At 39.9% G+C, this 27,687-nt stretch overlaps 1 protein-coding gene across 4 annotated transcripts in view; it reads left to right on the forward strand.

Moving 5' to 3' along the window:
- PTGFR (prostaglandin F receptor) overlaps positions 1 to 27,687 on the forward strand; it is a 196,828-nt gene that overhangs the window by 124,607 nt on the left and 44,534 nt on the right. For 2 of the 4 annotated variants that reach the window (XM_068540167.1, XM_068540166.1), the window contains exon 2: positions 17,847 to 18,716. In XM_068540167.1, coding sequence (XP_068396268.1) covers positions 17,919 to 18,716 — 798 coding nt within the window. In that variant the 5' untranslated portion in view covers positions 17,847 to 17,918. Of the gene's footprint in view, positions 1 to 15,112; positions 15,362 to 15,500; positions 15,573 to 17,846; positions 18,717 to 27,687 lie in introns of those variants that run through there. The other 2 variants (XM_068540164.1, XM_068540165.1) reach the window with 2 other exon arrangements.

A 27,687-nucleotide genomic window follows, 5' to 3' on the forward strand; every position in this document is an offset into this window, starting at 1 on the left:
TGCCTGAATTTGTCTCTCAATCCACCACCTACCAACTTTGAGACCCTGGACACATTACTTATCCTCTTTGTAATTTCCTCATCTGCAAAATTGGGATAATAATAGCACTTGCCTCATAGTACAGTCCTGAGAATAAAATGTGTTAGCGAGTTAATATAAGTAAAGTACTTAAGAAAGTTCTTGGGACCATAGAAAAGGCTTAAAAATGTTGATTACTTCTGAAAGTCCAAGCAGGCAGATGACCACCTAAAGTTTACTTATGAAAACAGACAATGTTAAGAATTTGCAAAGTGTGCAATACTCTATGAGAACTATTATTAGATGTCTGATGAACGATTGAGAGAAATAAAGAGACTGCTCTAATTGAATGAGATCTAGCCATCTTGTTAATCACAGAGCAGGAGATCAAGACAAAGTAGCAAAACAGGGGGCCTGGCTTACTGTGCTCCTGATGATTAAGGCTGTGCTTCATTACTAAGTTCGTGCGGATAATAAGACAATGGCTCTGCCTAATGAGGAGATCAAATGAGCCACTAGAACAGAAGCATCACATTTAGTCAAACATTAAGTTTAATTAATTCTTTTCACTGAATTGTTTTTGAAGGTCAAGTGTATGCTGCAGCAGAGCAGTATTGGAGCCATTCTCCTCATACATTTGAATGCACCTACCAACCACAACTCTCCCAGCCATGGAGGGTTATTGGCTACCTCCCTGCTCACACACTCTCCCCCACAGAGTGAAGATCTTATGTTAGTTTTGCCATAATTACCTGAGGATCTTGGACAAGTCCCCAGTGTCTTCTGGGACTTCTTTCTCCATCTTTAAAATGAGGAGTTACATTAGATGTTCTCTCATTGAACTTTCCAGTCTGCTGTTATTTTAAGGTTGTGACAATTTGTTTAATCAAATTTGGAGAGAACTAGAGTTATCAGTTACTTCCTTGCTGGGATTGGTTAGGCAAGCTACTTAGACTCCTCGAACTTCAGTTTCTTTAACTGTACAATGAGGAACAGAATTGTATTTTCCTTACAGGGTTGTAGTGAGGATTCAATGATATGGTATGTGTGAATTACTGGGAACAATGTCTGGCTGTATGGCAGACACTCAATAATATTAGATATTACCGTTATTTATAGCAAAGTGGGCAAAATATTTAGAAATTGTCCAATTAATTCCAGCCCATTGTTATTTATACAAAACAGTACACTAGAACCTCACATTTAACTTTAAGCTTCCAGTTAGGTTCCCAGGTAGGACATTTATCTTAGACATAGTGGATATTAATAATAGCCAAGATTGCTTGAATCTTTTGGTGCAGTGTCTATCGCTGTGTCTGACACACTTGCATCACTTAGTCTGTACAGCAATCCTTTAAGGTAGATATTGCTATCCATGTTCAATTGCTTTGCACGTAAGACATAATTTACTCTTTACAATAACACTCTTAGGTAGGGACTTAAAAAAAAAACTCTATTAATAGGTGAGAAAACTGAGGCTTACAGAGGTTAAGTAGTGGGGCCAGTTTTCAAACCCAGATCTTTATGACTCTAGTGTGCTTATTCACCTTTGCACATTACATGTCACATCATGTTATGCATCTCCCATCATGGTATCTCTCATTCACGTGCTAGGAACAGTCCTTGCCCCCCACCTTAAAGAACTGGCATTTCTCCCTTCCTTCTTTGTCTGAAACAACTGTATGACTATTTCTTCCTTTACGTGAGACCTACTAAGAAGCTTAGATCCAAATATGAGACTCAAATACAGTAACTCTATAATGCTGATAAATTGCATTATAATGCTGATAGGTTTCCCTGGTATTGATATCCTACTCTCTTATTTGTATTTTGCCCAGCCCTGATTTTTAATTCTAAGCTTGTCTTTTATTTTTTACATCTGTATTGGAGTATAATTGCTTTACAAGGTTGTGTTAGTTTCTGCTCTATAACAAAGTGAATCAGCTATATGTATACATACATCCCCATATCCTCTCCCTCTTGAGCCTCCCTCCCACTCTCCCTATCCCACCCCTCCAGGTGGTCACTAAGTACCAAGCTGATCTCCCTGTGCTATGCAGCTGCTTCCCACTATAAGCTTGCATTTTTTATTTAACAAACTATTAGATATAAAATAAACTACAAGGATACATTGTACAACTCGGGGAATATAGCCAATATTTTATAATAACTATAAATAGAATATAATCTTTAAAATTGTGAATCACTATATTGTACACCTGTAACTTATTTAATATTGTACATCAACTATACTTCAATAAAAAAATAAGTTAAAAAATAAACTTGCCTTTTTGTTAGCCATCTGTTTATTAAAACAACCCCCTTTAGGCTACAGTCAGATCTTTTGTGGAGCAAGACGAATGAATGAATAAATAAAGCCTATATCCATAGCTTGATAAATTGCTTAACAGGGTGGATTAAAGATCCAATAGTTATTAACTGAGAGTGACCACTGCTCCTGGTTGTTTCCACAAGGTTTATGAATCTCAAATAATCAACTGTAAAATATACATTTTTGAGAGTCAATAGTGTGGATTATTATCTGGAGTTGGAATTCTGTGAGGTAAGAATTTTAAGAGCATTTTAAGAGCATGCCAAGACTAATATGTCATTCAATAACTGTTGACTGGTTAGTTAAACATTCTGAATTAGTAACTCTGAATGTATGTACCCCGAAAAGTAGTCCTTCACAGAGATTGTACAGCACATAGACAAAACGAAAAGGTGGAATAATTTTTTAAAAAGGAAACAAAAGGGGGTCATATTTCTATCTAATCATTCAGGGGTGATTCAATTCAATAGAGACTTCATTTCTTTCCCAGAAAGAAATGTTCTAAGACGCGGCAGAGGTAAAGTAATTATGTGAATAACGCTAGGCAGTATGGCTTCTTTGGATGCCTTTACCACATTGTGAAATTCTCTGTGAATGCTTCTCAAGATCACATATGATACAGTCAAATTCTCAACTAAATATTTTAAACTACTTGTATGATTTCACCTTATACAGTTTAACTTTACTAATGCAACTGGTATTTATTGAGTTCTTACTGTGTTCCAGGTTTAGGTTGAGATAACCTGAGGGAACAAAACAGACAGAATTCCTATCCTCGTTGGGATAGGCTGAGAAATGCCCACCAAAGAAGTTGACATCATAGTCCCAGGAAGCTGTGAATATGTTACTTTCTGTGGCAAAGGGACTTTGCTAGTAGGATTAAGTTAAGGACCTTGAGATGGGAGGTTAGCCTGGATTATCCCTGTGAGCCCTAAATGTGATTACAAGTGTCTTTACAAGAGGAAGGCAGAGAGAGATTTTCCTTCAGGAGAGAAGGTGGAGATTGGAGTGATGTGCTATGAAGATATAGGAAGGGCCCACAAGCCACAAAATGAAGGTGGCTTCTAAAAGTTGAAAAAGAGAAAAAGATGGATCCTCTCGTCAGAGCCTCCTTGCTGATACCTTGGTGTTAGCCCAGTGAAACTGGCTTTGGACTTCTGACCTCCAGAAACATAAGAGAACACATTTATGTTGTTTAAGCCAAGGAGTCTGAAGCAGTTTGTTACTGCAGCCATGGGATACTAAGGCATTCACGGAGATGTCATCCTAGAGGGGGAGAGAGCAAATAATAGTTACAATAAAGAAAGAAATCATATATTATGTTAGAAGTTAATAAGTACTATGGAAAAGAGAAAAGTAGTGCATGGTAAGAGGGATGGAGAGGGCCTGATCCATGCAGGGGTGCTGGTGAGGCAAGGGGAGAACAGTTTACAGTATAACTAGGAATAGAACTCATTGAGAAAGGGAGATTAGAACAAAGACATGATGTTGGTAAAGGAGTTGGCTAAGTGGATATCTGTGGGAAAATTATTCCAGTCGGAGAGAACAACAGTACACATGCCCTAAGGTAGGAAAAAAAGCCAGGGTGATTAAGATGACAAGGTAGAGAAGGATGATTAGAGAGGTAGTTGCTAGCTGATCGTGTAAGCCATCGTAAAGTCTACTGTTAGGAAAACGAAACTATTTTACAGATTTGCTAGAAGGTATTTTCTAGAAGATAATAAATATCTGGTCAGTTAAGTTAAATAGGCTTCAATTGAAAAAAATTACTGATAGGGTAAACTAGGGGATAACCCTAGACCCAGAGACATCTTCTAAATTAGTTTCGAAACACCAGTTTGGAAGAGTGAAATCAATTAACTGATGATGTGTGTCAGACAATAGTTTTCCATTGCTTTTGAGTGTAAATACATAAGGACTGTACTTAAACTGAATTTCAGCGGATATCACTGCCTGTTTTTATTTTATAAAGTTTTGATTATTTTAAGGTCAAACTTCACAATTCTGATGAAATAATTTCTTCTTAATTTTTTTCTTCTTCTAGCATATGGTTTTGGATTACAGTGTGCAGTTTTGGTATAGTCTATATCTGGATTTAATGTACCTGAAACTGGCAGATTCCACATGTGAGGCAGGGGTAACTATCAATAAATTTTAGTTGGATGGGTCAGCCTCAGGCCCTCATGGCCGGACAGCCTGGACTGACCAATTTGAGCAGATAGATGTCTTGGTAGATTGAAGGCACAACGACACAGGGATTGCCAGCCTAATCCTGGCCCAGTGGTTCATTTCATATTCCAAGTACCTTCAGGCTTTCAGTGGCAGCCTGGTTTACCCAGAGTGTTTTCCATACCACACCCTGATGTGGTTAAGTTCTAAAATCACCTGTAGATGTGGTGTGATTATGAGCTCAACTCCTCTTTCTTCTTCACGTGTTATATTTGGGTGATGTCTACCATGCCAATTCTATCAAAGGTCTCTTGCCCACTTAAATTTTAGCTATATAACTTGATGGCAAACTTACTCCAGAAAGTCTGGAATCGTTGTATCCAGAATTTTGTTCAAGCTAAACCCACAAACATTTGTTGAATCAATTAGTAAACCAGTGGCAGAATTAGCAGGGAGTGTCTGTCTTTGTTAGAATCTTCTCTAGCAGATTCCTGGGCTTGTTCTGATGGAGCGATCAGTGGACTTAGACCACAAGCAAAGGGGAACTGGAGTAGACCTTGCCCATGGGGTACGTGGGAAGAGTCCTAGGCACTTGCATGTCCGGTGGGCTGACTTACACTAATTCCACTTCATTCACCCACTCTTTACAAACAGGCTTTTCCCTTGGTTTCTTATTCTGTCCTCTAGTTCCTTGTGTGACTGGTTCTCTGTATGGAATGCTATCTAACTGCTGGTTCCCTGAGCATGTGCATGGTGTATGGGAGGGTCGTTTTCATGTAGAAGCCAAGCAATAGGTTTAGGATTTTGTACCAGGGTTCTCCAGAGAAACAGAGCCACTAAGTTGTGTGTGTATATGTATATACACTGAACACCTGAATAGAACAAAAAGGCAGGCATCCCCAAGTGAGAGGGAATTCTCCAGCGGTCTGTCTTTAGACTGGAACTGGAGCATGGTCCTTCTGGGTCTCTGCCTGTGGGCTGAACGCTCATGTGGTATATTACATATATATGTATGTAATATATACTTTGTATATAATTTACATATATAATATGTGTAATATATATATATATATATATGTAGTGTATATATGCACACACGCATGCATACAAAAGCGCACACACACACACACCTTATTGATTCTGTTTTTCTGGAGAACTAATACAGAATCCTAAAGAGCATTCTAGCCTAGTCATTTCTCTTTTCTGTTCCCTTGCCTGTTGTTCTCCAGTGTGTAGATGAGACGTCTGAAGATCAGAGGAGTCCAGTGACTTGTCCAAGATGATCAGCTAATTAGTGACTGAGTTGGTATGTTGAGCTATCGGTGGTGTAGGGAGAGAGGGGGGCATCAAAGATGACTAATATATTGACCTGCTGGATACCTGGGATTGTCTAAAGGAACAGAGATGTCAGGAGAATGTTCACATTTTGAGACAAAGTTTGACCCTCATTCAATTGTGTTTAAACCATCAGTTGTGGCAGAGACGCAGAAAGTAGTCAATGTGCAAGAGAGGTGTTCTGGAAAGGGAGACACCTCTGTCTGATGATTGTCCTGTTGAGAATAGAGATTTATTCTCAATTATGATGATGTGAAAGAACAAACTCTCAGCATGTGTGAAAAGAGCCAAGTTTCTATTTGTCAAGGACGCAGCGTTCTGACAGCAGCATTGTTCCCTCTGATTAGTGAAAAATGGCTCTGGCTGACACTTTCACAAGATGAGAGCCTCTTACAGTCAGAAAAGTCACAATCTGAAAGCCAAAATTGTTCTGAATTAAAAAAAAATTCGTGACCATACAGAGCTTTCAACTTTCAATTTGATTAAAAAAATTTTTACGATAGAAGAAGAAACAATGTCAACCACATTAGAATAAGTTCTAACTGGCCTTTTTGAAAATGAGATGTGATGCCTCAGCTCTGCCTGGGTAGGAAACATGCTGTGGAGAACGTGGCTAATTAGTTGCACAATTCAGCCTGAGAACGAGTTTTCCTCTCAATTTTTTTTTTTCTGCCTTGTGTGTTGGATAACTTGAGAGTATTTTTTGGTTTTAATTTATTCAGTCTATAATTTTGATCTCCACTTCACATTGTCTAGAGAGATATGGTTACTGAGACAAGGGAAAACACAAACGTATGTGGTGATTCAATACACTCTAATGATCATCAACAAAGGAAATGTGCTAAGTTTTAGGGAAGACACAAAAATATAGATGATACAGCCTCTCTGTCAGTGTAGCAGGTAGAAAGCTTTTAGTGCCGTAAGGGAAAAGTTGTTACAGGAATTTATTCATTCACTTACCAAATGTTTATTGATTGTATGTTATAGCCTAGGGGTACCCAGCTGACTAGGATCCAGTGTTCAATGTGTGTAAGCTGAGAAAGAAATGCAAAAAAAGCAGAAAAAAGGGCAAAGGTACTAAAATATAAAGCTTTTCCTTCTTTTGTGGTCTGTCTCTGGCCTTGTCTTGGTGTTGTTTATTTGCTGTTTGATGTTCTAAGAAAATAGAAACTAAAATATTACATTACTAGCATGAATTTTATTGTTCTCTATATGGTGCAATGCCAATTCAAATGCAAATATCACATTTCACTTTGGGGTGGAGTCACCGAAATTACACAATTTGTATTTTGCGGCTTGTCCTTCAAGGGTGCCTCTAGCTTGTCAGACACAAACTCAAGACTGAATGAGGAAGGTTGGAAGGAAGACGAGAAAATCCGGCAGCCTGGAGCTGGCTGAGGGGGCCCTCGGGGCACAGGGGCCAGTGCAAAACCCTCACAGATACCCAAGGGTTCCGTTCCGTGATTTGAGGTGTGTGTGCATTTGCTGGAGCCTGATGGCTACTGGGTTCCTCCTCCCCTCAAACAAGGGACCCATGTGCAGTGTCCCAGTAGGGGACTTGGGCCAAGGGAATCTAGCCAGGTGGCTCCCTGCTTCCACGGGCCCACTGCCCCAACCCACGGTAGATGGGAGACCCCTAAAGATCTTAAACCTCTGTGCCAGGATGTGCTCAGTACCTGGCTGAGGGGGTGAGAGGCTTGTCCTGCCTTGGCCCAGACAAGTCTCACCTGGAGTGGGAATGGCAGCAGCCATGCTTGGCCCAGAGATGTCAGAGTGTGTGCCTGATCTCCACGCTACCAAGGCTCGTGGCCAGGCCCCTTCCCAGGTAAAGAGTGACAGCAGTCACCTGCTGGCGGTGTCAGAGGAGACTGGCTGAGGTCTGCGACAGGGGAAAGGGTGGCCAAGAACCCATCCCAGGGAGGCCCATCCCAGGGAGGTGGGATTGTACAGGAGTTGGAGGTCTAAGCCCTTGGCGCAGGCTGCATTGTCCCATTGGACTTCACTTAAATACACAAGTTCAAAGATAAAATGATTAAGAAATTTCAAGGTGGCACTGGCTGCATGTCCAAGAAGGCGGTCCTACTCTGGAGTTCAGCTTGTGGCTATTGTTTCCACAGCTGAGATGGCTCCATCTTTCAAGAAAAGCAGTTTCCCTTTTGTGCTGAGTTGGAGGAACAGTGAACCTATCACTATTTTCTTCTTCAAGCTCTCTTTACTTAAATTGCAGTTCAAGGGACTCTTTTTAATGTTCTTTTTAAGGGGAGGTTTTCTTTACTTTAGCAAGGATGGTCTCATCATCTTTCATGGTGGTTTCAGATTTGCTTTGGATTTGGGTGCGGGTGTTTTGAAACTTCACTGAAGCAACATTCACGTGAAAACTCTGGACAAATACTGAATGCAGATGAGGAATCAAGATGACCCCTGATAACTACTTAGCCACAAAAGGACATTCTGTGACAGCTGCCAATACTGGGAAAACCCTGTGTGTCCAACCACAGCGTGCGGGGGTGTCTTGACGGCTTATCATTTTCAGGGAGGCCATCGGGCTAGGGGTTAGGGTCAAGGAGTTGAACAGACCTGGTACTGAGTTCCTCCTCTGCCGTTAAGCAATTTAACCCCTTAATCTTTCTGTGCCTCAGTTGCCTCTGTGCGAAATGAAGATCATGATTTTGCCTTTTTTAATAGAGTTCTAGGGCAAGTTAATTGAATATGTATGTAAAGTGTTTAGCATTGAGACACAGCCAATTCTCAATAGATGTAAATTCTATATCTTTTCATATGCAAGCATGCAAAAAAAAGTGACAGAGGCAAAGTTTCTTTGCATAACAGTCTTCCTTTTTGGCCCCTGTGGGGTCCCCAGTGCCTTCAGGCATTTCTGTGATGCTGCATCTGGTCCATTCTCTCCCCTGATGCAAACTCTTGCTTGTCACTTTCACTTTTGTCAAACACTGTATGTCTTGTGTCTCACCTGCTCAGGGCCACTTAAAAATGATAGTTTACTGGGTGGATTAAATTTGCTTCTTAGTTGGATCCTAGCTATCTATATGAAATATTGAAGTCAAATAAATCAGGAAGAAAAGTATCAAAAGGGCAAATGGGAGCCTGGAAAAGGATGAAGGTGAAATGGAAAGAAAAGTGAAAAATCGGTCATTAACAAGAACTAGCATGCTAGTCTAGATTTTAAGTTCCTTGAAGGCAGAAGCTGGGGCTACATGATCCCTGCATCCGAAAATTCCTTAGCACAACATCTTGCTCAGTTTGAGTATAATAAATTTGTAGAAAAAATAGTGAATGGTGATAGGTGCCCATGGCTCCAGAGGGAGTAGCCAGGGGCAGGGTCCAGGCTGATGGGGAGGTGTGGGAGTAGACGGGAGGTTTAAGAGGATCTGCATGGCCCCCTGTCCCTGAAAGAAGCAGAAATTGCTGAGCACCTCATGGTTTGGGTTGCATCTCACTTTCATCATAGCTGTGTGATCTTAGACAAAGAATTTATGTTTTATGGGCTTCGGTTTCCTCATCTCTCCTCTGTGTAATGAGGAGATGACCATCTGGTGACCATCTGGCGGTGTTGATGTGTGCATTGAAAGAGCCTGTCACAGTGCTGGGCACAGGGCAGGAAATCAATAAATATTATCTTTCTATTCTGCTTCCTTCCAACCTTTCCTATCTTTTCACCTCACAGACTTTCCATTCTGCCTGTCTTGAAGAGTTAACAAAAACATCAGTGCTAAAAAAGTGGCATTGTGGGTCTTGGATCTTGTGAAAGGATGTAGATGGATTATTGAAAAACTTCTTGCACCAAAAGAAAAACAATACAGGCATCTGTCCTTCTGGTGGTAGGCTTAGCAGCAACAAACCCTGTGCATAAACGACAACACTTTATGTTTTATTAAACCCAGAGGCAATACGAAGAGTTGGTAAGAGTATGGGTTTTGTGGTCAGACAGACTCGGTTTTGTCACATGTACTTGCCACTCTAATCAGGCAAGTTACTTCTTTGTGCTTGGGTTTCCACTTCTGTAGTATGTCTACTTCATTCATTCATTCATTCATTCATTCATTCATTCATGAGCACTTCCACAGCATGTGCAAGGTGTTGGAAATACAATGGCGATGATAGACATGCAGTTAGCATGAGGTACAGAAACCACAATAACTTTTGAGCACTGAAGCCTGAATAGGGATCAGGCAATGTGTGAGGGATTGGAGGAAGATTGCTAAAGATAGAGGTGGCCGAAGGCCAAGGGACAGGTTGTAGGAGTCAAGGATGTCAGTGTTGCTGAGGCAAAGAGTTCGAGCAGTGGGGAAGGAGAGTTAAACCTTGGGGCAGAAGTAGGGGGATAGATTAGGAAGAGCCTTGAAAACCACCCTTAAAGAATTCAGAGTTTATCCTAAGGATGACAATAGCACTTCCCAAATAGTACTTCCGAGGCGGATCAGAGTCCAGTGGGAACCACTGAGCATTGTAGGTCTGTCAATGAATAATAATTTCTCCATGCATATATGGAAACTCGGTCCATGAGAGATATATGTTTCAGATTAGTGGGGAAGGGAGGATGTACAAATCTGATAGGGCTGCCATAACAAAGTACCACAAACTGGGTGACTTAAACAACTGAAATATATTGTCTCACAGTTCTGGAGGCTAGAAGTCCAAAATCAAGGTGTTGGCAGCATTGGTTCGTTCTGAGGGATGCTGAGGGCGGCACTGATTCGTGCTGAGGGCGGCACTGATTCGTTCTGAGGGCTATGAGGGCTATGATTCTCTTCCTTTTTGGCCCCTGTGGGGTCTGAAAAGGCCTCTTTCCATGGCGTGTAATTGGGTCATCTTCATGTTCACATGGTGTTCTCCTTGTGTGTCTGTCTCCAAATTTCCCCTTTTTATAAGGACACCAATCAGATTGAATTAGGGCCCACCCTGATGGCCTCATTTTAACTTGATTACCTCTGTAAAGACCTTATCTCCAAATAAGGTCACTTTCTGAGGTGCCGGGCTTAGGACTTCAATATTTGCATTTTGGGGGACACAATTCAACCCATAATAGTGGGATTATTTAATAATGGCACCACAAATGTTGATTATCCATATGGAGAAAACCCCTGGATTCCTACTTCACAAATACTCAAAAATAATTATCTGAAGGATTAAAGACTTAAATGTGGAAGGCAAAAATGTTAAAACATTTAGAAAATATATAGTAGAATATCTTTATAATCCAGGTTCTGGAAGGCATTTTAAAATGTGACACAAAAAATGCTAGAGTACAACATAAAATATGAGATTAAAAATATTTAAATTTGACAACATTAAAGTAAGCACTGCTTGTAAAAGAATGATAGCAAAGAAATGATAGTAAAGAAAATGAAAAGGCAAGCTGTGATTTGGAAAAAGATGTTTGCTCTACAACTGATAGAGGATTAGTATCTAGAACACATAAAGAATTAATAAGAAGACAAATAACCCAATAAAAATTTGGACAAAAGAGACGAACAGATATTTCATAGAAGAAGAAACAGGAATGCAAAGAGAAATATAATTTAGTTCCCCAATGTGATATCACTTTACAACCATCTGGTTGGTAATAATTAAAGAGATAGACAATTCCAAGTATTATCACAAACGTAAAGGAAAACTCTTAGGCACAGCCTTATCTTGGCTAGTTAGACATTCTCATATGCTATGACCCGGTAATTTCACTCTAGGTATATATCCTAGAGAAACTCCTACACAAAGTGATAAATACAAGATTATTCATAGTAGATTATTTCCTAAGAACAAAAAACTGGAAATAATCCCAATGGTTATTAACAGGATGATATTCTAAAATTTTGGATATCTAAACATTGAGTGACTATAGAATTTTGAAAATGAATAACTATTACTGCATACAATATGTGTGAATCTTATAAATCTTGCATTAAAAAAACAAGTTACAGAAGGTTAAGTTACAAAACAAGGAAAATTAAATTACATATTGGTTCATCTGGTTATTTATGTGATAAAACAATAAAAGGCAAGAGAATGATGACAAACAATTCAGGATAGGGGTTATCTCTGGGGGAGGGATACAGAGGAATGAAATGGAGGCAGAAATATGCAGATAGATGTAACAATATTAGTAATGTTCTAGTAGAGCCCTTGTTATGGATGGAATTACTCCCTCCCCCTCAAATATGTTGAAGTCCCAATCCCCGGTATCTCAGAGTGTGACGGTATTAGGAAATAGGGTTGTTGCAGATGTAATCAATTAAGATCAGGTCGTACTGGAGTAGGGTGGATCCCGAATCCAATATGATTGGGCTCCTTATAAGAAGATGGCCATGTGAGGACAAAGAGAGAGAATGGCATGTGAAGATGAAGGCAGAGATTGGAGTGAGGCATCCACAAGCCAAGCAACGATAAAGATTGCCAGAAATTCATCAGCAGCTAGGCCAGGGTTATGGAACAGATTCTCCCTCACAGCCCTCAGGAGGAACTAACCAACACCTTGACTTTGGACTTCTAACCTCCACACTATAAGACAATACATTTCTGTTGTTTAAGCCACTCAGTTTGTGGTACTTTGCAACAGCAGTCCTAGGAAATGAATGCAGTCCTTAAATTAGATAGTACGTGCATCGGTGTTTATTTTATATTATAATTCACAACTTACAAATGCATTATGTATGTTACTTTTCGTGTTTCAAAGAGTTACATAATAAAAATAAAAAAACAAAAGAAGTTGTTATTAGCTTCATTACTACTAAGCTGGGTGTCGTTTCTAGTATTAATGTCAATGGCAAGTTCCAGAAAAGTTTTCCTAGACAGTTTTATTGAAACTATAAAAATCAACTTCCAACACTTCCTTTGATTTTTATGGAGTTTTTATTTCAGCCTCAGTGTCACTGAGTCCCAGTTTCTCTGACTTTAATTATAATGTGCACACTCTTCTGAGCAAAGTGTTCTGCATCTAATCCTGAAGGAAGTGATTGCCAGGTACACACCTGTCATGGTATGTTATCTCCTTGTAGACAGGCTGACATCAGCTTTGCCTCCATTAAGGGGAAGCCACCAAATCACATCAAGGTTTTGGACACACGCTCCACAAAAGTAAGTACCCTCCCCCAGCCTAGAAGCCATACCAGAGCAGGGGCTTGGATTCTTTGTCCACACAGCTGTACCTCTGCCTCTTAGAAACAGTGCCTGACACAAAGTAGGTGCTCAAGAAATGTGTTGAATGAATGTATAAATTAAGAGTTTTATGTGCGTCCACTTAGCACTAACAATACCAACTACCACTTTTCAGAAGAGTTTATCAGCCATCCCCTCCCCCCCACACACAATTTTTGATCTGTTTCTCTCACCTGCTGATTGGCCAGCTCTTCTTCCTTATATAAGCAGAGGCTGCCACTGGGAACTTGGAATAGGGGATCAGATTTGGGTGTGATAAGGCCAGACATATTTTTTTCTTTTAAATGTAGTTAGTTAGTTGTTTAATCTTCCATATAAATTAGTAGCCTTCTCTACTGATACTAATATATTCTTTCTATCTTGAGAAGAGATGTAGATGCTTTAGAATCTTTTATTGAGACTCAGGTGAAATGTGTCTTGATTAAGGAATGGATTCTAAAAAGGGAACTCCAAGAATACTTGTGAAGTAGATGCTTTTTTTTTAAACAAAAAATGGGATTTATCTAGTACTTTGAAAAATAAATTAATAATGTTTTGAATATATTACATAATAAATATTATGACTTGAAATTGCATTCATGAGAATTTTCTCTTTTTTTACTCAGTAGATTGAGCAGCTGTTGTTAGTGAGATGTGCCAGGGAGAGATGGGGACTGTTCAAGATTTTGAAGTGTGATACTGGAAATGTCGGTTGTAACATTGATGAATTCAGACAGCGTTGGATAAGTGACCAGGCATAGTCCTGGGTGAGGATGGAGAGATGAATGAGACTTCTGCAGGAATTCAATTCAGTGGGAGAGACATAAGTAAATAGGTAATTGCATCTAATGTGATTAAGTGCTGTTAATCACTAAAGGAAAGAATAGTGCTCTGTGTCATGCACATTTTCCATGTGGTTTATTACATAGTTGTTTTTTGGACACTGGTCATCCAGATGTAATATTTCTCTACTAACCAGAATATTTGGTTAACCAAATTTTTCAATTCCCTGACCATACCTGAGTAACAGTTTATTTTACAAGTTATGATCATATCATTAAAAAAAAAAAAAAAAAAAAAAAACCTCAATATCTACCACAGGGGAAAGCTGTGCAATCATTCTTTTCTATAGTTAATGGCTAATTTATTTTATCTCACTGTAGCACTTTATGATCCTTTCCAATTTCTAGGAATTTAGAGGCCCTTTCTGATTTTAGAATGGAGAAAAGAGGGTTTATTTCCATGTGGCATTGGTTTTTCACAAAAGTTGTGGCAATATTTTACTGATAAAAAGAGCAAAGGTCAGTAATAGATTTCCGTAAGTGATTAGCTATAAAAATGAGATAGTTAATAGGTACAGATCAAAACAATATTAGCAAAAGTGGTTACAGCATTAAAATGGCTCAAATTATAATTCCTAACGAAGTAGTGGATTTTTCTTTACTTGATCATAAAATAATCTCCACAAAAGTTGTTGAGTCACATCTCTTTGGGTAAATATACCACTAGAAATTCTCTCACCATTGGGCTTTTTTGATCATTAAAATGTTACTGATGCTTTATCTGCATGTGTCCTGTGAGAATACTGCTTATCCCTTTCCCTTCTCACATTCTTTAGAAAGCTAGGAACAGTCCAGTCCTCTAAGTGACAGTGAATCCTAAGGCAGTGACTTTCCATTGACAACAAGTGGCCCGAATACCTGTTTTTAACTTCCTGGGGATATCGGTCCCTAAGCCCCAATACACCATCTCTTTCCTTCTACCTGGTTTCTTTATCCTTTTTGAGCTGGATTTGGGATGAACTGTCTGCAAACTACAATCTGACAGTTCAAGACGCTGTCACGACAGCTTTCTGCAGGCTTGCCTCAGCTCTCCTGGTTCCTATTTTACAGCCGTAGAGATGGCGCCTTTAGCTGGAGAATGAGTTTAAAACAAAACTTTCCCCTAAGTGGTCGGGCAGCTGAGTGGGCCGCTCTGATTGATGCTGAGGAGGGGGATGTAGCATCCGAGCGCGGTGCTCAAGTCTCTCCTGGTCCGACTCTGGGCTCAACGCAAAAGGGGCGGAGAGGAAGGGGCGGAGGTCAACCGCGCCCTCCACCCCGCCCAGGCGGTGAGCGCCGCTAGGTGCTAAAGGATCGGAGGAGCCCAGCGCACCCGGCAGGTTCCGCGCTGGGAGAGCGCGCGGAAGCACGCGCGGCGAGACAGAGTCGGAGCGCGGGCCGGAGCCGGAGCGAGAGCGCGGCGCAGCGCCCCAGGAACCGGCGGCAGCGACGGAGCGGAGCCGGGCGCGGGATGGCCCACGGACCCGCGCGCTCTTCTGCTCCACCTAGAGCCCTGCCCGCGGCCCGGGATGCCAAGGTAAACACCCCTTCAGCGGCTGGATTCCCACGCGTTGGCCTCCGGTTGCTCAACCCGACTGAGGTTTAGCCACCCTACCCCGGACGCCCGGCGGCAGCTGCAGCCGGCGGCACCGGAGGGCACCTTAGCCTGAGCTGGCCAACAAGTTTGGACCAGATGCCCCAAGCTGGGGAGACCCGCAGAGCAATGTCTGATCCGTCCGGAGTCTGAGGTGCGCGCCTGGGGACCGGGTAGAACGGATCTCAGAGGAGGGAAACGGGTAAAGGAAAAGATCCCCTTCCCTCTCCTTGCTTCCCCGCCCGCGACACTTCGACTCCGGCATCCGGGCCAGCGCAGGCCTTTGGCGCCCCCCGGGGTGGGAGGGAAACCGGCCTCTGGCGTTTGAGCAATCGCAGAAAGTTTCAGGCAGTTAAGAGGTTCGGGAAGGATGTTGCAAGCAGAGGCCTGGGGGCAGTGGGGTAGTAGTGATCGAAAGTCGAGCTGTGAGTAAGACCCGGAGGAGGCGGCTGCCCTCCGGGCAGCCCCGGGCGGCCCCACTTGGGCAGGTCCCAGGAAAGGCTGGCTCCGGAATTCCTAGCCTCCCGGAAAGCTGCTGGGGAAACGCCGGCGGAAATAACTCGGGGCGGGGTGGCAGTGGTGGCGGGTATAGAGGGTCTGTGACTCAGGCCTCAACTCACTAGGGAAGGAGAGACAAATAAATAATTCGCCTGGGATGTAGCTACCCTGAAGCTGTAACTTAGATCGACAGCATCTAGGCAGATGCGCCCACAGTGAGGGCGGCCCGCCTTCTTTGCTCTCTTCAGCCAACATTTCTGCACAGGTGATAGCTGGACCAGAAAATCTTCCTAGAGACTCAACGCTGAGCCTTCCAGGGGTCACTGATGCGTGTGGTTTGCTGTTATTTGACCTAATTAAATAGTTTTAGAACTTATTCAGAGAAGCCCCATGCAGCGTCAGTGGGCTTGTGGCTCCACTTTGCACCCTCCCAAAGTTTGGAGAAGATGATTTTGTCTGCCTGACAGTCATAGGTCCCAAAGGAATAATCTGCACTTTGGGGACAAAGCTCATCAGAGAAAAAAGCAGAAACTTTAGAAAGTCACCTAGTTATTAAAATAGACTATTATACTTTAAAAACTCAACTGGGATCCAAAAATGGGCAGAAGACCTAAATAGACATTTCTCCAGAGAAGATATACAGATTGCCAACAAACACATGAAAGAATGCTCAACATCATTAATCATTAGAGAAATGCAAATCAAAACTACAATGAGATATCATCTCACACCGGTCAGAATGGCCATCATCAAAAAATCTAGAAACAATAAATGCTGGAGAGGGTGTGGAGAAAAGGGAACACTCTTGCACTGTTGGTGGGAATGTAAATTGATACAGCCACTATGGAGAACAGTATGGAGGTTCCTTAAAAAACTACAAATAGAACTACCATATGACCCAGCAATCCCACTACTGGACATATACCCTGAGAAAACCATAATTCAAAAGGAGTCATATACCAAAATGTTCATTGCAGCTCTATTGACAATAGCCAGGACATGGAAGCAACCTAAGAGTCCATCATCGGATGAATGGATAAAGAAGATGTGGCACATATATACAATGGAATATTACTTAGCCATAAAAAGAAACGAAATTGAGTTATTTGTAGTGAGGTGGATGGACCTAGAGTCTGTCATACAGAGTGAAGTAAGTCAGAAAGAGAAAAACAAATACAGTATGCTAACACATATATATGGAATCTAAGGAAAAAAAAAAAAAAAAAGGTCATGAAGAACCTAGTGGTAAGATGGGAATAAAGACACAGACCTACTAGAGAATGGACTTGAGGATATGGGGAGGGGGAAGGGGAAGCTGTGACAAGGTGAGAGAGTGGCATGGACATATATACACTACCAAACGTAAAATAGATAGCTAGTGGGAAGCAGCCGCATAGCACAGGGAGATCAGCTCGGTGCTTTGTGACCACCTAGAGGGGTGGGATGGGGAGGGTGGGAGGGAGGGAGATGCAAGAGGGAAGAGATATGGGAACATATGTATATGTATAACTGATTCACTTTGTTATAAAGCAGAAACTAACACACCATTGTAAAGCAATTATGCTCCAATAAACATGTTAAAAAAAAAAAAACAAAACTCAACTGGGTTTAAATCTAGCCTTGTTAAGCGACTTCGTAAACCTTAGGAGTTTTAAGGTGTCAGTGAAGTGTCAGGAGACAGTTTAGGAGGTGCCCAGTGGCAGAGTAGCCATAGAGGTTAACCAAGGGGTATCAATTCTGGTAGCTTCTTTACCTTGAAAATGAAATGTGGAACTGCAGGCAGATGTGTGCTGTTTTCAGTATGATGCAACCTTGCTCATGACAGGCCAGATAAATCTGATTCCCGCCACAGGGTGCTGGGGTGCTTTGGCCTTCAATGTCAGATGAACAGTTATCCAGGGCTCATAATTTCTCTGTCTTTATGCTGCAGATCTCTGGACCGCAAGCCTGCACTGTTTTGAGAGGGAGATGACTTGAGGGGCCAGCTCTTATCTCCACAACAATGTCCACGAACAATTCCAAACAGCCAGTGTCTCCTGCAGCTGGGCTCCTTTCAAATACGACTTGCCAAATGGAAGAAGAGCTTTCAATATCTTTTTCGATAACCTTCATGACAGTGGGAATCTTATCAAACAGCCTTGCTATTGCTATTCTCATGAAGGCATACCAGAGATTTAGACAGAAGTACAAGTCATCGTTTTTGCTTTTGGCTAGTGCTCTGGTAATCACAGATTTCTTTGGGCACCTCATCAATGGAGCTATAGCAGTCTTTGTATATGCTTCTGATAAAGACTGGATCCATTTTGACAAATCAAATGTCCTTTGCAGTATTTTTGGTATCTGCATGGTATTCTCTGGTCTGTGCCCACTTTTTCTAGGCAGTGTGATGGCCATTGAGCGATGTATTGGAGTCACCCAACCAATATTTCACTCTACGAAAATTACATCCAAACATGTTAAAATGATGTTGAGTGGAGTGTGCTTTTTTGCTGTTTTCGTAGCTTTGCTGCCCATCCTTGGGCATCGTGACTATAAAATTCAAGCGTCGAAGACCTGGTGTTTCTACAATACAGATCACATCAAAGACTGGGAAGATAGGTTTTATCTTTTACTTTTTTCTTTTCTGGGACTCCTAGCCCTTGGTATTTCATTTTTTTGCAATGCCATCACAGGAATTTCACTTTTGAGAGTTAAATTTAAAAGTCAGCAGCACAGACAAGGCAGGTCTCATCATTTTGAAATGGTCATCCAGCTCCTGGGTATAATGTGTGTCTCCTGCGTTTGCTGGAGTCCGTTTCTGGTAAGGACCTATGGTTTTGACAATTTTTGCTTTGTTCAGTTAATCGATATTCAATACAAGGTTTCTTGTCTTTTCAAAGTTGGTAGTCTTGATGGGCAATGCTGTTTCATCTTTTAAATGCTGGAATTTACTTCTACTCAGAACTTACTTTAGTTCTCAGCTCTGGCTTAGAATTAAGCTATTTATGACATAGATGGTTATTTCCCCACAAGCCCAGAATTAAAAGAAGTATCTCCCTAAACAATTCTAACCATAGTGTTGCCTGTTGCAGTGTGGTATAAAGTAATTTTCACAGAAGTAACATAGTTTTAATATACTGAATATGATTAGTTTCTAAAATGTGAAAAAAAAATGGCTATAAAACAATATTGGAATGGACTCCAGTAAGTCTTGATAGAAAATCACATGGACTTGTAATTTATAGACTGGCTGCTTCTCAACACAAAATGACCAGGTCTCAGCTTGCAAAGGGAGGTGATGAGTTGAGATAGTTGGATAGTGCAGGTGAACTAGATGGGTAGATAAGGTAAAGAATCACTAGTTCACTAACCCAGGATGATAGTAATGCAGGGAGGGGTATGATTGGCAGGAGAGCCAGGGATTCTTCTCTTATCATTTCATTCCTTCCTCTTTTTCAATTTAGCCAGCAGCTATATTTAACATCTTGGTATTATTATTTGGAAATGATGGCTAAGTTTAAAGAATTAGCAACAAACATAAATCATTTATATGACTTTCTAGGTAGAAGACAAAATACTTATGATTGATAAGTATAACCATAACTCTCTCCAACAGTTTACTTTATGATGGAAAAAGTGATAGCATACAAGGAAAGAGAAAACATCCTTCTGTATGTAGCTCCTGATGGCAGTAAAGATTATTTTCATCCCTTTTTTTGTACCAGTGGAGAAACAGATTGGTATCCAAAGATAGTAATACAGGTGATACCCAGGTAGAGGTAAAGCAAAAGGGTGAGACAAAGGTAGACATAACACAAAGGTCATGGTCATACCTTGCATCATGTTATGCAGGTGCTTGTTAATAATGCAGTTCTTCTAGGCCCCCTTAGGTCCATTGTCCAAGAATTGTTGCCAGTAGAGTTTTAATGAACAATCCTGATGGTCCTGGTGAACAGAAAACTCTTTGAGAGCTGTTGCTGCAGACAGATCCTATGGTAGTTGATTTTATTCTGCAAAAAGATTTCTACTTTTAAAATATTTCTTTATTTCTATCCCTGTTATTTCCTCACAATTTGAATTTGGCTTCTGGAATTTTTGTATCATTTAAATATTTTTTTCGTGATGTTCCAGAACTGGTCCTAGGGGCCCAAACGAGGAGAGGATAGGCTACATCTGTCAATGGCAAGTCAACATTTTGAGGCTGGCTTATTGTCAATTTAGGAGGCCTTGGGTGACCCCAGTTAGGGGTCTCACCTGAGCTCATAGTTTAGTTGTTTGAATCTGAATAGCAGAGACGAGTTCTATCAACACTTCGAGTCATTTCAGTGTTCATTCTTAGAGAGTTTAATTTATGCTACTTGACAAAGGAAATTCCCTTAGAATAATGCTCCTCTTCTTCTTAAACTTTTGAATAGAGTAGCTTTTTAAAATAAACAGTGAGTCTGAGCAAAAATGAAATTAATTTGAGGGTTGGAAAGGGAATACTAAGAAAGGGAGAAAAGAGGTAGCTGAAAATATTTAAAGAAAATGTAAAAATGAAGGTCCTAGCTCTGGAGAACACCTGAAAACCATGAAATAGTGAACTTAATGAGAGACAGATAATCTGGCAACTGGGCTAATCACTGGTGTTTTGGTTTTTGCTTGTTCTGAGTCACCTTTAAAATTCTACTTAGTTCTGGCTTTTGACTTTGAGAAATAGGAGTTATAGGTTAACTACTGTAAGGGAATGGAAAGTAACAAAATTTCCTCCTCGCCATGGATATTCTGAATTTATGTTTTTCTCTAATTTTTTTCCTGAATTTTTGGTTTTCTTTACTGTTAAAATATATATTACAATTTAATTCATATTTTGAACATATTTCCTAGTGGATATAATTTTATGTTTGTGAAACGTTTTCTGAGGTCTGCGTTCTATTTAACTGTGAATTATTGCTCCACCTATGACACCAATGTATCAATACTTCTAAAATGCTTCTTAGTGTGCAAAATTATTTCTGCATTAGATGTGTAGTAGGTCTACCACAGATACCCCTTGCTGGACTGATGTTTCAAGTTGATTCAAGCATTATTTTCAGTTTCTCTTGTGGAGTCTTGGGTCTTCATGGCAAGTTCTGGCTGAAGGATTTATAACTTGTGGTCTGGGCATAAGTGCCTTGCACATTACATTAAGACCCCCAGACAGCTCTAAATGGAACCTGAGTGAAAAACCCAGGCTTGGGAATGCCAAAATAACACCCAACACTGATTCCTCTGTTGAACCATTTCTCCTTTACCATCTAAGTGCCCAGGAGGAACTGCATAGGTATTAATGACTGAGCCATTATTCTCCACCCTATATTTTAAAAGCTTCTTAGTTTAAAAAATATCTCTGAAACCAAGCTTCTAAATTCCCATAGATGCACTATAATTGTGACATCTTCCATGTCAATGCCCTACTTTACACCATGGGCCTTCTCTCTGATTGATGAGGATGAAATGTTGGATTTGTCATTTGAATGAACATCTGAAGACACTCTTTGACCTGTGTTCACTGTCATTTTCAAGCCTCAAACTGGAATGGGGAACAGGTGCATACACTAAAAGGAGGAAGTGAGTAATGCGAATGATGGTGTCTGGGTTTGGCAGGATTTACTGCATCAAAACATCAATAGTGGCATAAATTTCTAAAACTTTTAAAATTTGTAGCTGATGAAAAGGGGGATACTTTATTAAGTTTGATGATTGACTTTAATACAAAGGTAAGATAATCATGATGTTTGTTAGAAATCTCTCTCTCTTTTAATAGACTTAATTTTTCTTGAGTAGTTTTAGGTTTACAGAAAAATGAGTGGAAAACACAGAGTTCACATATAGCTCCTCATGTCTCCACCCCTCCACCCCCATTCATCCTTATTATTAACATCTTGCATTGATGTAGTACATTTGTTACAATTGATGAGCCAATACTTGTACATTATTATTGACTAAAGTCTGTAGTTTACATTAGGGTTCTCCTTGTGTTGTACAGTGTGTGGGTTTTGACAAATGTATATTGACATGTGTCCACCATTACAGTATCATATAGAATAGTTTCACCACCCTAAAAATCCCCTATGGTGCTTTTTTTTAATTTAATGTTTTTTTTTTTCCCACAAAGGGGGAAGTGTGTATGTGTGTGTGTGTGTGTGTGTGTGTGTGTGTGTCTATGTATATTTTCAGGAACTGAAATTTAGAAATGTAGTACAATTGTAATATTAGTTTAAAATATAACTTGTTAATGACTTTAAAAAATTTTCAGTGTCTGAATTTTATAGTTTTAAACATGGTTAACTCATATAAATTCATTTAATTACAATCCCAACTGAAAAATCCAGGAAAATACAATAGGTACTTATTAGCTTACAATTCCATTTAGCAACAAGTTAATACAAAAATCTTTGAGAGTCAAATGGCAATTATAAAATTGTCTTGCGTGCATTCTAGGTAATCACTTTTTCCAAATAAATAAATCTTGAAGATTTTTTCTGATGTTTCTAGAGTGACGGAGAAAAAGAAGACATTTAACAGCACTTCTAAGTAACATTTCCTTAATAGTCTTTGCTTCTGTCTTTCCCCAGGTACTGATTCTTTTTAATGTTCCATTTCTAGAATATGTAGTCCTAAAAGGAATTTATTATTATTGCTATGCTTATTTCACTAGTTTGGCAGAGTATTAAATACTTGTTGACTGCTTGACTGTAACTTAAGTAGTATGAATGTCAAGAGATTGGAAATGATTGACCAGAATGTGGATTCTGAGTTCTGTAGGTGAGCGTTAATTAAGCAAATATTGAAACCAAATGGTAATTTTTAATCTGTTCCTTAAGTCGGCAACTGTCGAGTTATGACACAATTAAACTTCAGGGATCTTTTCTGGAAGGCTGTTTAGTTTGTTTACCTTCTCTTCAATGGTAGAGGTTCATTCTGAATTGGGAAAAGAAGTATAAAGTATATGAAGAGCAAAATGATATTATGTAGGTGAGTTTACCCAAGAAATGTGTTTTCTTGTGTAGGTAGAGTTTGAATTTGATTTTTCTAAGGTTGTTACTCTTCTGCTAGCATTTCTAGTCATATAGTTAAACATTTGGTCACTAAGATGTTTGTCAGATATAAATCAAAAAACGAATGGTTAATTGAATTCTACTGAATTACTAAAGGTATTGGCATCATAATGACCAGGTCTTACAGGGCTAGTGGCAAATGATGGAACAACACAACAGAATAGAACATTTTGACTATTAGTGAAGATTGCTTTCTTTGAGAGGCTGGCTCTCATTATCGTATGTAAAAGACCTGTGTAATGGAAATCTGTGTATGTGTCTTGTGCACCTGCCTCTACACCAAAAGGATGGTGAACAGATGTATAGTTACATGCTTCAAGTGAAAAGAAAAATACGGAAAATGTATAAATATGTATATACATAATGTGTACATGTTTGAATTATTTCCCAAACTAAAAAAATTAACTCATTTTTAACTTAGTTTAAAAATTTAACTAATTAGATCCAACATTGGATCTAATTGTACCAAATAAAAAGGGCTTCGAATGGGTTTCATTCTAAAATTAAAACCAAAATGGACTCTCACTCTCATATAGTTTTATGTCAGACCTTTTTGGTTATTCTTGCATTGCTGCTGATCTTAGAGGTGATTTGTAAGAAATTGTTTTAGCTGGTTTCCTTTGTGAAGGGGGAGTGCTCCCTGGTTTGGAATGTGGAAGCAGCAATGATGATGTCTGGGGAAAGGACTGGTAAGACTTAGGTTCTACTTTTAGGAAATTCGTAAACAACTCAGACACATGCAGCTCAAAATTCATATCCAGAAGAAAAGGTATGTTTTAGAGATACGTTAAATGTAGTTTCTATGATGGGAATTCAGGCTGCTCTTGTGTTTGGGTGGACATGGAGCACGTGGTGTGAGGTCAGCGACAGGAGCTGGCAGAGGAGCTGTTCTGAGAGATTTGGGAACACATTCCTGTCCCTGAAGCCTTGGTGTTCTCTTGCCTGGAGTACTCTCCTCCTGATATCCATGTGGCTCTCCCCCGACTCCTCTCTTAAATATCATGTTGTCTAGGTAGTCTATCTTAAAAAGTACCCTTTCTCTTCTCTCTTCCATTGCTCTGCTTTATTTACTCTCATAGCACTTAGCAGTATCTGATAACATGGGGTACATTTCTCTGTTTATTTGGTTGTTTTTTGGCTTCTGCCTCTAGCATGTAAGCTCCTTGAAGGAAGGGACCTCGATTATTGCTGTGTCCTCAGTTCTGAGACCAGTGCCTGGCACAGAGTTGAGCTCAGTAAGTATTTGCTAAATGAATCTCACATAAAGGAGAGCTCAGTGGGTAATGGCCCTCATTTCCACTTTGGACCCAGTCTGCTGATGAGGTCAGGATTTAATTGGTCGGCCCCGGGAATACTTCCAATACTTCGAATTGGGATTTGGATTGGAGAAGTCCGAGAGGGGAACGTGTTTTCAGAGCTTCCCCAGGAGTATTAGTTGGAAATGGTGTCCTGGAGAATCCTGAACATTCTACAATTTGAATCTGGTGCTAGAATTTAGGAATTTTGTCAGCATCATGGATAAACTAGGAATGATATTATTTTGTTATGATGTTTACATGCCAATTTCCTCTGTTAGTCTCAATGGTCCTTGGTAGCTAGGAGCTATATTACTGGTTTGTGTTTTAGTTTCTACAAGTAGTAGGTCATAAACCAATGTTTATTGAACGAATGAACTAAGGAACCAAGTATTAAATACAAAGTATTGAAGGCAAAGGAAACAATTAGGTGATATAACTTATTCACAGTTATTTTTGCCCCATTATTATCTTTAGCACCGCCTTTTTCTCTACATGCACACATTTTTTTCTCCCAAAATGTATGTATTTTTTATTGGTGTTTTATCTTTGAGGGGGTCACTTCAGGAGACAGAAGGGAAAAATTTCTTTGAGTAAAGACCTGCAGATACTGGTTGTACATTGTCATAAATAAAATCTCCATAGTAAGTGTTGAAACTTCTCTATAAAATGGGCTTGCTTACCTCAAGCCTTTGCCAACTGATTGAGTGACTACATGGCTCAATTTGTATTGCTAATCAGACTAAAAGATTGAGTAGGTCTTATATTCATGGAGGATTAATTCTCAGAAAACTCCAACAGACCTGTTTAGTAGACACTGGTGCCCCACCCAGATCCCCTTTGGGGTGAGTTTTGCCCCTGGGGAAAGTACCCTCAGCCAAGGGAGCTGCCTTGCCCGTGGTGGTGCCCCCCTCTCTTTGGTCATTCTGTGTACAGTGACAGGTGGGTGTGGGGATCCAAAACACTTACCCCCTTGCCTCATTTGGGACATTTCTGAAGGGTCATATGTGCTTCAGAGCTTGTAACTCCATTCCAGCTCTGCTCCTCCTGTGCCAGATCCTGCTTTCCTCATCACCTCACTGTACTCAGAAAAATGCCTGCATGTGGATCTCTGTCTCAAAGTCTGCTTCCCACACAATCCGGTTTAGGACCATCTTCTAGAAGTCCATTTGTTCACACATTATCTAAATATAAGGTATATTACACATAGGTTTACAGTGTGATTTGGTAAATATATTGAGTTATGTATAGGCCTTTGGAATTGAACTCATTTGAGTATATGATCTCCCTTCATGGAAAAGTATGGTGCAAAATTGGACCAGCAAAAGTCAATCAATTAAAAAAAGACACTGCTAGGTGGAGAATTTACACAAAAGTCTGTTGATTTAGTTGTGCACGGTTGTCTGGAGTACTTAGGTATTTTAAGTTTATTTACTCTTGGCAAAAATATGGCTTCCGGTTTTTGAGAGAGACATAAAAATGCCCAAAGATATCAGACATTGAGACGGCACTTACAAAACATGACTTGAATGATTCAAGTGTAAATGAATCAGAAACGTGGATTAAATTTATACCCTCATGGATCTAAAACTCTTCTGGCTTAATGTGTTTTGGGGTTTTAAATTAAGCCCCCAAACATTTCAAGAACAATTCAAGATGTTGATTTGCCCCAAATCTCTCTGGGTTGCCAATTTTAACTTTATTTGCTTAGTCTTATCCTTACAGGAGGTGTATAAAATGCATTGCATTTATGTTTGCTTTGGAAATCATTTATAGCCACACCAGATTTTACCTGTTATTTCAATGCCATTTATCTGTATTTAGAGAGGATTTCATTCAATAGGAGAATTTTGTCTTTTGATATTTGCAAATATTACCTTTCAAAGCTTGTGTAAATTTGTCATTCTGTCAGTCCTCCGTCCTGGGTGTCAGGATGGTAATGCCACAGAGGAGTGGGTACAGTTGTGGCTTTATACAGACAGGGAGGTGGTTTTTCTCACTCCTGCTAAGCTATTGAACCCCCAAATTAAATTCAGACTGTGAAATGCCAAAACAGAGTATGGCTGCGGTGTGATGGCAAAGGAGTCAGAGACAACTGGATTGTGTAAAAGATTCCCATTAGCTTTTAGTGCACAGTCCCAAATCAAGCGTTCCTTTTAGAATGCTCTAGTTATTTAAGCACAGGCCGGGGGCAGGGTCCCAGCCCCACCATCTCTTAGCTGTGACCTGGAGTTACTCTAAGCCAATTTTGTACATCTGTGAACTGATTATAATAATAGATCTTACTTAAAAGTACCACTGGAAAATATGATTTGTCCTCCTTACAATCTCATAACATAGTGATTGGCATACAGTAAATGCTCAACACAATCCCCAGATCCTCAAGCATCTATTGCTGTTATTGCCACCTGCCATCTCAATTAGAAATAGTCATCTGTGTTCAGTCCAGATGTTTTCCATTTCTCCTCTCTTAAGAAGGTTTGGTCACGCTGGGATCAGAAAACGTTCCTGAACAATTTCCCTCGAAGGTTCAGATTATTGTGCCTCATTTCACTGTCTCACCAGAAGTAAGGATGTTTCGTTTTAATCTTTCACATCTTATTTGAATTCAAATAATCTAATAATGTAGTATTATAATTATAATTATGTATTAGACATTAACTTATACATTATTGAACCAAGCTAAAATTAGCAAAAAACTATTGAGACTGTTATGTATAAAGCACTACTATTGGGGCTGTGCCCATTCCAGGAGTTAAAAGATAAAGCTTTTTCCTCAAAGAGCTGACAACTTAGTTGGAGTAAAAGATGTACTCGAGGAGCTAAAATATTAGCTCAGTGTCGTGTAGTAGTTAAGAGCCTGGGTTCACGGCCTGTTTCTTCCGGTTCCTGTGTGTCCCTAACCACTCTATGCTTCAATTTCCTCACATGTAAAATAGGTAGAGTAATAGTATTGCTTCATTGGGTTGTTGTGAGGACTAAATAAATGAATAGATGTAAGTTAAAATAGTGCCTGACATAGTACCATATGCTTCAGTTATTATACTATTATCGTTATGTTGCTATTACTGGTAAATATTAATGCTGCCGACCAATAAAAGCCAACAAAAGATCATCTGTCAACAAGCTGATCAAAGGCACTTTTTAATTAGTTATTAAATGAATAAGGGTGCTATAGTAGGAAACCGTTACTTCCAATTTGGTGGTCCACAAGGAATTATTTGTCTACTTATTTGACAAATGTTTATTGAGCACCTGCCAGGTGCCAGGCAGTGTTCTAGATGCAGAATAACAATCTCTGTGATTTAATTGGTCACTATACCTATGGCCTTAATTAACAGTATTTATAGAAAAGGAAAAAGGAAGACATATATAGAAAATTGAAATATGAAGATATTTGATTATACTTTATGTTAGA

The sequence above is a fragment of the Eschrichtius robustus genome, chromosome 3 (genome assembly GCF_028021215.1).
Source record: "Eschrichtius robustus isolate mEscRob2 chromosome 3, mEscRob2.pri, whole genome shotgun sequence".
Lineage (NCBI taxonomy): Eukaryota > Metazoa > Chordata > Mammalia > Artiodactyla > Eschrichtiidae > Eschrichtius > Eschrichtius robustus.